The sequence below is a fragment of the Bicyclus anynana genome, chromosome 2 (genome assembly GCF_947172395.1).
Source record: "Bicyclus anynana chromosome 2, ilBicAnyn1.1, whole genome shotgun sequence".
Classification (NCBI taxonomy): Eukaryota; Metazoa; Arthropoda; class Insecta; order Lepidoptera; family Nymphalidae; genus Bicyclus; species Bicyclus anynana.
The window spans coordinates 3660856-3671766 of NC_069084.1; the positions used below are offsets into that span (position 1 = coordinate 3660856).

Below are 10911 nucleotides of genomic sequence, written 5' to 3' on the forward strand. Positions count from 1 at the left end.
GTTTAATACTTGGACGGTTGAGGGTCTGGACCCATGAAATCTGCTACTTCTCAAAGCTACCATAGCTCAAACTCAATACAAAAGGCTTCCTTACTTACTGACAATCTTATCCGTCTTTAAAAATGAAGTATGTCTGGCTATAACAGGCTCCAGTCCATTTCTTATGAAATAGGCAATTCATTTGATGACTTTTCTGTTCAGTTATAATAGTAGGTATTGTTTTTATTACTTTGGTAATAAGAGTTGTCTGTTTATATTCTTGAGCATAATTTATAAATCGACAATAAAGTAAAATGTCCAGGAATTCTAATTTTAATCTACAAATAGAGACATTATCAGAACATCAAACACAAAAGGACAAAGGATTCTTTCAAAGTTGATAAAAGTAATTGAAAGCCTCGTTTTAGACAAATGGATTCTCAGATTAATGATGCTTTTGTTGAAAACATTTTAATTTTAATCTTTGATAACTTAGTACTATTTAATATTTAATTATTATTTATTAAGTACACACTTTGTTTTCAATATTTACCTTTTTCGAAAGAGCTTGTAATCTCTATTGTCGGTTTACTAAGCCTACATTTTATTATTTTTAATCTACTTATGTTATTTTACAAGTGATTTCGCATTTTATACTTTCAATTTGATTTATAATCTTACTAATATTCTAAAGGCGACAGTTTGTATGGATGTTTGTTACTCTTTAACACCGCTACTACTGAAGCGATTTGAAATGGAAATAGATTTTACTCTGGATTAACACAATATGCTACTTTTTATCCCGGAAAAGCCATGGATCCTGCGGGATTTGTGAAAAACTAAATTCCACGCGGACGAAGTCGCGGGCGTCCGTATTATTATCCGTATATAGTATTACCTATTTTAGTTTGATGTCGATGTTATCAGTAAGTTATTGTGTCGCATGTCAATAAAAAAGATTTAAATTACTTATCACAATTACTATTTATTAGATTCAGAACTTGTAAAGGTACCTAATTTTGTAATTTTATACATGCTGAAAGGTCCATGTTCCTATCATATCGTAAGTCGACCTATCATATCGACAGTTAAGAACATCACTTTGGGAGGCTACAGTTTTCAAGAGTCCAAATGCTCGATCGTATATTTTTACTTTTTCTTCGGCATAATTAAGAAATCCATCATATCCAGCTGCCAATCACTAAGCTTTGTGAACCTTACAGACCATCGTCAAAGATTAAAGTGTAAGGTGTTCTGAAGCTAAGTGTCTCGTGCGAATATATACGTGTGTGCATAAGGTGACTAACCCATATATCCATGTCTTTCCTCCCTAGGACTGGGCGTTACATATACGCTTCGCAACGTCAGCTGACGCGGGCTACTACGAGTGTCAAGTGCCAACACATCCGCCTACAAGCATTTTTTTTAAGCTCGTTCTCGTCGGTAAGTGGCTAGTGACCTGAGAATTTCTTTTTCTTTTGTAAAAACATTTTTAGACAAGCTTGACTTACTATAACTCAGTATTTTTAATATTCTTAAATATAGTATATCTTAGTATATTACTTAGATATTTAAAAATGGAATAAATTGGAGATGTCGAATTTAATGAATAACATTTCAGACAGTTTTTTTTAATATTTTTTAATAGTGTACTTATATTACATAGATATTTAAAAAATTAATATGGAGATGTTGAATTTAATGAATGAGAGTGGTCCTTTTCAACCAAAACAGACTTTAGATCGAAAGTTTTTGTACCAAATCTCTGCTCTCACTTTTCTATTGCTATGCTGAATTTTACCACGAAACAGCATTGCTGTATTCCAGTTTAAATTGTCTGCTCTAAATACCGGAATTAAGCAATTCTGGTTAGAGGTTGAACAAGCCTAGTTCAACCTCTAACCAGAATTGCGGAACAGCAGTAGTACATACTGAGTGTATTTGTACAAAGCTACTAAGACTACTACAATCAATGCCAAGAGTGTTGGAAGGAATTAACCCGGATTTATATTTGTCTGACGTGTCGTGTCGTGACACATCAGAACAGAATCGGTATCATACATTTTATATGGCAACGTTTACACTTATGTGTCGGGACATGTCGTGATGGCTTCTGATGTTCCGCATACAGAACGTATGATACCGATTCTGTTCTGATGCGTCACAATACGACACGTCAGACATGCTGTACATGTTCTTAAAGTAATATTTTTGCCGACAGCGGCGTATGCAGAAATAATGGGCGAATCTGAGAAGATCATCCACGAAGGTTCGATGTTAAAACTAGTTTGTGTGGTCAAGAGGTCCACGGAGCCGCCCTCCTACGTGTTTTGGTACTTCGAAAATAGGATGATTAACTATGATTTGAGTGAGTACAAATTGTAATTTTGCCAGAAAATAAGACAAAGTAAAATTTGCGAAGCTGAAGTGGCAATGGGCAGGCCAGCTGGCAAGTGCTGGAATGGCGACCCCACACCGGAAAGCGCAGTGTTGGTCGACCCCCCACTAGGTGGACCGAAGACATCAAGCGAGTTGCAGGGAGCCGCTGGATGCTGGCGGCTCGAGACCGTTTTGTTTGGAAGTCCATGCAAGAGGCCTATGTCCAGCAGTGGACGTCCATCGGCTAATAATGATGATGATGATGATGATGATGATGAAAATTATTTTCCATCAATTAAATCAGAATTTATTTTGAATCTTAACATTATTGTAACGTAATCAACATCATAATCATGAACTGCCGATGAACGTAGTTCCGAAATCACATCTTCTGTAGTTGGGAGGAAGTCATTTCCTTTTAATATTACTTTTCCTTCTTATATTTTACCATCTATTGATGATGATCAATTATTATTGATATATTTGGATATTTGGCACAAATTACACACACAGACATCTGCATGCTTTTCAAATTAGAAACTTTGCACTACATTCAATTAAATCGATTGACTTAATTGATTAGAATAAATCGATTGATTTGCTTTAAACGCAAGCCTTTATATGTAGGTACCTTAAAAAATTCAAAACGAAAATTACGAGTACAATACTCAAATTATAAAAACAACAGAGGCTGCTATTTAGGCGATACCCAATCGATATCGCCTAAATATCCTAGAACCTCAGTAATTTTTCTCTTCTTTAGGTTTTTTTTTCTTTTTATTACAAACTGTTACCTTATTCGCAATAAAAAACTATGAAGATAAAATACTGTGTTCAATATTCTGCCAGCTAATGCAATTTCTATGTTGATGTATGCAACATGAATAAATCATAGGTCGACGAGTAACTTATAAAAATCCATGTAAGCCTGAACAGGTTGACAGACATCTTTTTGATCTACAAAGGTTTTAGGCAAAATAAAGCTTATTTAATGTTTTCTTTTTTTTTACAAAAATGTAATTTTCACAACACAGAGTAATTTAATCTCATAACAGTAGCATAACTTACAGGGATTTGAATATTTAAAACGGTTATTTAAATAATATTTTTCGTACAATAGGTGTACTAAAGGCACGTATTCATTAGCATGTGTGATAAAATATTTTACACGCAAATATAAAATTAATTAGATTGACGATGACGTTTGTTTAATAAACTACTCGTATGATAATGATTATACGAGTGTTTTATTGTGATTTAACAATATACGCTACTAGCCGACCCGGTCAAGCTTCGCTTTGACTTTTGTGCATTTCTTCTCTAGCCATACCTCTACCCCTGCTCTCTTACCGTCGGTAAGTTAGGGTAACTCGGGTAGAGTTAGGGTAAGAGAGCAGGGGTAGTAGGTAGTACCCCTACCCTACCCTAAAAAAATTCTCCATAAGAACCATCCTCGTACTTCAAAGAGTATTCTAAATAACGAATTAGCAAAATTGGTTCAGCCATTCTCAAAATTTGCGCATAGGAATAATCAAGATTTATTTTTATATTATAGATTTTTTACGTTCATACTTGTCATCGTTATTTGTGTACTTTACTTAATAATCATTATTATAATTTGATATCCCAAATTAGTTGACATCAGAAGTAATCGTTTCAAACTAAACGAACTCTACTATATAATATAAAACACCTTCTAATGAGAAAGACCCTTTATACTCAAATGTAACAAAAATAATACTCAAAAATATGTGGGTCCTTCTATTCCACGGCTACGTTATTTCGTTAAGCCCACAATAAAAGACCCGAGGGTGAAACTACCCCCGTTGTAATAAAGTTCAATGAACATAACGTTTCTATTCTAATAGACAATGACCCGGAGTCTTTACAAACTGACCTGATTGTGTCGAATAAATTATTTTCTCTTTCTCTATTTATACAGCCTAGAAAGTGGTAATAGAAAGATGTTTTACTGAATTATAGTTGGTATGTTTTGTTAAATACCAATATATCATTTTCTATATAAATAAAATTAATAGATTTAGTTAACTTTAGAAGTGCTGGATGCGAAAAATCAGCGAAAAGCTGATGGTAATTTTGTATGATAATAATAGACATTTCGGCGTTTTTTAAGAATTATTATCTGTCGGGTCAGCTAGTAAAATATAAAATCGGGACAAAGTCGGTTTAGTTAAACAATTCATAAATACATAACAGAAAAATGGATCTGGGTGAAAATTAGCTCATAAATGGATCATGTTAGTGACTAGGTATATAGCATATAAAATGTACAAACCTGTAACATTAATTTTTGGAAAAATAAATGATAAATGGAACAGATGATTATTAATATTTTGTACACGAGTTCACACTGATTTTTTTTAAATATCTGTAATAAATTTTCCGCGTACATTTCTAGTACTTGGAAAATATATTTTTAGTCACTTTACTCCGAATATTTAGTACATCCAACTTGGATTTTATAATTTGTCGTGTAACAAGCTACGATGTATTATGTATGATGTCCAATACGAGGCTATTTGCTTTTATTAATCCATTAAAGTTTTCTTTTGTTTATAATAGATAATTGTAGAGTAACTAATCAATAACTGCTCACCATTTTCTTGTAATGGTAACTAGGTCTAGTGTTTTACTACGGATATTGAGGTCGTGAGTCCAATTAAAACAATAAATAATATTCTTTATAAATTTACGCAGCGATATATTTCTCGGTGTAAGATTCAAAACATGAACCAATGCTTCGTTTTTTTTTCGTATTTTCTTTTTGGCAATCACCTAACATTGTTTTTTCAACTAAATTACATAATTATCAACATTTTACGTAAAGTGACATTAGTACCTATAGTAGTAGACTGTAATAACAAATAGTAACGTTATTTTAACGAAAAATCAACATCTAACGTAATTTCGTTGAAATAATAATGTTAGATGATCGTAAAAACGAAAAAAATAATGCCACTTAAAGTGAAATGACGTTTTCAAGGTCATTTCGTTAAAACAACTCAACAGGATCGCTAAAATTAAAAAAAAAAAAAGACATACATACAGCCGAACGTAGAACCTCCTCCTTATTGGAAGTCGGTTAAAAATACGCTGAATAATGATAATATGTTGACGCATATTTTGAATGGTACATCAATACAAAATTGCTAATACAATGCAGATCTAATTCGTTGGTCAGCTTAGTCGAAAAAAAAACTATGCCACACACTACAACACCTAAGCACTGTAATGTCTGATGCCTTAACCACTTGTGCAAGTCAAAACTTGTATACCTATTCGTAGTTAAATATTGGATAGAAGCAGGCGTTACTCTGCGGAAGTTCATCATGATTATATAATGATTTATTTATTCAGCTATCATCCGCGAAAAGTCGACGAACCCATGCGACAACGTCACCCAGGTCCGACAAAACACTCTCTACGTACGTTTCACCCCGAAACTGGAGCATCCTTAGGAGATGCTGACTCTACAACGTGCAATTGCAAAAACTTTGCAGCAGAATAAATAAATCATTATATATTTGTAGTTACCATCCTGTCAGCAAGATTTACACACTAACTATATAGCTAACTTTTCTAAAAGTGTGTTTGATGTTAGACGTTAGATAAAAAAGTGTCACCATTCACGTTTTTCACCCACGCAAGATAGGCCATGCTGGTTTGAATTACAGCCTTGTGATTAAGGACGTTTCACAGTAATTATTCCGTTGTCCAGATGGAGTGAGCGTGCACAACGGCAGGCAGACGAGCGAGCTAATTATCGGGAAAGCGGAGCCGCGGCACGCCGGCAACTACACGTGTGTGCCAGCCAACGCTAAGGCGGCCTCGGTCACGGTACACGTTGTACAGAGTAAGTATGAGCTAAGGGGCTTATGTAAATTTTTATGTGATTATGTTAAAATAGCGGACGTCCACGAATTTGTCTGCCTTTAGACCTCCTTAATCCGGCCATGTAGCAAAATCTGTACTTAGCTGACGTCTATTACCTATAAACTACCTCCCTGCCAAATTTTATCTTTTTACGTCGAGCGGTTTTCAAGATTTCGTGATGAATGATCTTTTGCATTTTTTTTATTCTTTACAAGTTAGCCCTTGACTACAATCTCACCTGATGGTAAGTGATGATGCAGTCTAAGATGGAAGCGGGCTAACTTGTTAAGAGGAGGACGAAAATCCACACTCCTTTTCGGTTTCTACACGACATCGTACCGGAACGCTAAATCGCTTGACAGTACGTCTTTGTCGGTAGGGTGGTAACTAGCCTCGGCCGAAGCCTCCCACCAACCAGACCTGGACCAATTAAGAAAATCTCAATCTGCCCAGCCGGGGATCGAACCCAGGACTTCCGTTTTGTAAATCCACCGCGCATACCACTGCGCCACGGAGGCCGTCATTTATATGTAAAATAAGATAGCTTTTGTGTTATTAAGGAGACAACACTAAATGGTTCGTGTAACCAATTGCCGGCGTTTGCTCGAATCCAATTCGTGCTAAATAAAACATGCTTAGCCGCTTAATTATGTGTTTGGGTGTACAATTTAAAACAAGAACCATGAAATCGTTTTTCTCGTATTTTTTTTGCAATCATCTAAAATTTTTTTTAAACGAAATTACATAATTATCGTCATTTTACGTAAAGTTGCATTAGTGTAATAGTAGCAAGTATTTTTCTTTTATTATTATTTTTATTTTAGTACATTATTAGGAAATAAAGTTATTTAAATTTCGTTGAAGTAACCAATTAACCATGTTAGTTGACCACAAAAACGATAAATCGATGAAAAATAATGCGACTACATTGTTTTTCATCGGTTTATCGTTGTTGTATATATATGTATATATATATATATATACAACATATATATATATATATAATATTTTAAATCTTACACCAAGACACATAATATTATTCTGATGGTAAATTTTCTTTTTGTACTTTTACTCTATGATAAATTATTCACAAAGAGATTTTAATGTTTTTATTCAATTTTCCTTATTTTTTTTGCCTTTCTTAAAACAGACATCAAATTATCTTGTATGCCCAGAAAGTTTACCTGATCTCCATCTTCTTCTATATTCGCAAAATTTGATTTACTATTTTTGCAGTATTATTATTTTAAGAATTAGTTTTTTGCTCAAGTCTTTAACAAATAATGTTTTTACAAATGAAATATCAAAGAACTTCCAAGTGTTACACCTAATTACTTTCCAAACATCTAAGTGAAATTTTATTTAGTTCATAAAAGCTATTTTATTTTTTTATACAATTATGCGATCTGGAGACAATAAACTGTTGATCTCTTGTATCAAGACAAAGATATTAATAATGTTTATATTTTGCGATTATATTTAAATTATATTCCAATAAAACTATAACCATAGTTTAAAAAAAATCTTCAACAAATTTATTGATCAGACCAGCTAATCTATTAAATATTTAATATCGTAATAAAATTAATTAATTTAGTTTAGTAACAAACATTGAGATACTAGAAATTAATATATTAGATTAATATATAAATTAATAAATATATTAGATATATTAAAATATAATATATCTAATATATTAAATAAATTTAATATATTAGATATATTAAATATATTAGATTAAGCCATCCGCCTGGAAGTCAGTTTATCACAAATTCCGCGGGAACCATGGATTTTTCCTAAATGAAGTAGCCTACGTGATAATCCAAAGTAAAATCTATTTCCACTCCAAATTTCAGCCAAATCGCTTCAGTAGCTGCTGCACGAATGAGGAACAAACATACAAACTTACACACAAATTTTCACATTTAAATATTAGTTTGGTGTGATTAGTGTGATGTGATGTGATTAATTATTTTCTTTAAAGTAATAATATATTGTATCTTCATTTCAAATTAATATTTCATAGTAAAATAAAGAGATCTGAGAAACTCTTTGTAATTTAGCACAACTTGTTCCGAGATCCGCGGTCCTCAGTGGAATGAAATGCTAATTAATCTTTTGAGAAATCCAAATTAAAAGTTTCTTGTAACAGCTGTAATAAAAATTACTTTTAAATCTAATGAATATTTTTTTTTAAATAATTTTCAAAATAATTTTTAGCAGACTAAACAGTTTTATAAAATAATGATTGACTAAGCAAGCATATTACCTAATTAACATTAGATACGTGTTAGTTACGTTAGTAAGTGATGGTCTACGTAACATTAGATACGTGTTAGTTACGTTAATAAGTGATGGTCTACCTAAAATAACCGTACGAGTATCAAAGCAGAAGTGAAGTGATACGGAGATATAGATGATGGTTGTAGGGCGTTTTCTTTACAATATCATCGGAAACCGATCTACAATGCGCCTTTCTCGTGTGCCTTTAATTTCATTGCCAAAAAATACCCTTCAGACAGGAACACAGCAATTTTTTTGGCGGCATCATCCTCTAGAACATTTGTACTTCCACGGTTGAGCTTTGCCACGTAAAAGTACCTCTTACCTTATGTCGTAACTAAAGATATTTAGGTAATTATTTTTTAAGTAACTTTTATGCCCATGTTTTTCAGAACATTTTTAGTAAGGGACATCTTTCGTTACAATCTGACTGAAAACATCTACTTAGTTTTTGTTTTCATAAAATTTGCCTCACCAGCCAGAGGCTTTTATGCTCTCTGAATAAATAATATACTTGAATTACTTTAATGAAACCTACAAAAAGTGAATAAAACTACTTACTGTAAGTTTGAGTGACGAGACGTGAGTACAATGACAGTCCAATAGACGGGGATGGGCTACCATGAGCTAACTCCCATGAGTTCTGGGTGTTGAGACCAACTGTTGTAACGTAGAGCTATATAAAGGCTATAGGTTAATTGATAGAAAAGAGCTAGGCACTCCCGATGCCAAGCATTGGCCAGCGGTGGGTTTTTGTTTTAATATATTAAACGAAAATCCATTTAAAGCTCTGACCTGTATCTATCAGACGCTGATTATGTTAGCTATGTTATAAACCGCATAGTAATATTTCATTCGTTTAAAAGTTACTATACCATAGACGGATACAGATAACTTCTTATATTGCATATTTAGTTATAGAAATTAATTAAATTTTAAAAATATCCCTTGTGTCACAAATCTTCAACTCTAGCAAAAAACTCTTTCCAAGAAATAAGAAATAAGCTTTCCGTTAAAAAATACCCTGCCATACACAAGTGTATACGCTAAATTTATAGCATTCCTCTAACGTAAAATGTTTATATTATTATAACTAGAATAATATGTTGAATAATGCGTTCGAATTAAACGTGTAACACACATACTTCATTCCAGGTGAAACGCCCGCCGCAATGCAGCACGGGAATAATTCGTCAGTGAAAACACAAGTGCATTTAGCTCACTCGTTGATACTATTGTCGTTATTCAGCGTGTTGCAACGGAACGCGCGGCGGTTTGGATAACGACGTCGCTCCTTGTAAAATAATTAATTGTCGTTGTGTAATTCGTTTATTTTCTCTCCGAATGTTAATAGATGTTTTCCACTTGAAAATGAATTGAGAATTAGAATAAAGAATTATTTTTGTGATAATTATTTAATTTTAAACATAATAGAGCGGTATAACTTGTAGCTTTGTATAGTTTATTTTCGTTTCTTAAATTCTTTATTTTATTATGAATGTTTTCTACTTGAAAAATAAAACTATAAATTTTTATTGAAATTGATAAAGTTAAAACACAAGTGCATTTAGCTCACTCGTTGATACTATTGTCGTTATTCAGAGTGTTGCAACGGAACGCGCGGCGGTTTGGATAACGACGTCGCTCCTTGTAAAATAATTAATTAATCGTTGTGTAATTCGTTTATTTTCTCTCCGAATGTTAATAGATGTTTTCCACTTGAAAATGAATTGAGAATTAGAATAAAGAATTATTTTTGTGATAATTATTTCATTTTAATCATAACAGAGCGGAATATTAACTTGTAGCTTTGTATAGTATATTTTCGTTTCTTAAATTCTTTATTTTATTATGAATGTTTTCCACTTGTAAAATAAAACTATATATTTTTATTGAAATTGAGAAAGTTAAAACACAGGTGCATTTAGCTCACTCGTTGATACTATTGTCGTTATTCAGCGTGTTGCAACGGAACGCGCGTCGGTTTGGATAACGATGTCGCTCCTTATAAAATAATTAATTGTTGTTGTGTAATTCGTTTATTTTCTTTTCAAATGTTAATAGATATTTTCCACTTAAAAATGTACTGAGAATTAGAACAGTATTTTCAGTGATGATTATTTTATTTTGATTTAGAGCGTATCCAATACTGACTTGTAGCTTTGTATAATTTAATTTCGTTTCTTAAATGCTTTATTATCTAATTAATGTTTTTTACTTGAAAAAATAGAACTATATATTTTTATTTAAATTGATAAAGTTAAAACTCAAGTGCATTTAGCTGCTCGTTAATACGATTGTAGTTATTCAGCGTGTTGTAACGGAACGCGCGGCGGTTTGGATAATGATGTCGCTCCTTGTAAAATGTTGTCGTTG

At 32.6% G+C, this 10911-nt stretch overlaps 1 protein-coding gene across 1 annotated transcript in view; it reads left to right on the forward strand.

The window, feature by feature from the left end:
* The window catches only part of LOC112050277 (uncharacterized), a 57162-nt gene extending 46955 nt beyond the window's left edge, over positions 1-10207 (forward strand). Inside the window, exons 5-8 of the mRNA XM_052887769.1 lie at positions 1314-1422; positions 2201-2347; positions 6098-6232; positions 9691-10207. Coding sequence (XP_052743729.1) covers positions 1314-1422; positions 2201-2347; positions 6098-6232; positions 9691-9818 — 519 coding nt within the window. The 3' untranslated portion in view covers positions 9819-10207. The remainder of the gene's footprint in view (positions 1-1313; positions 1423-2200; positions 2348-6097; positions 6233-9690) is intronic.
* The last annotated feature ends 704 nt before the right edge of the window (positions 10208-10911 follow it).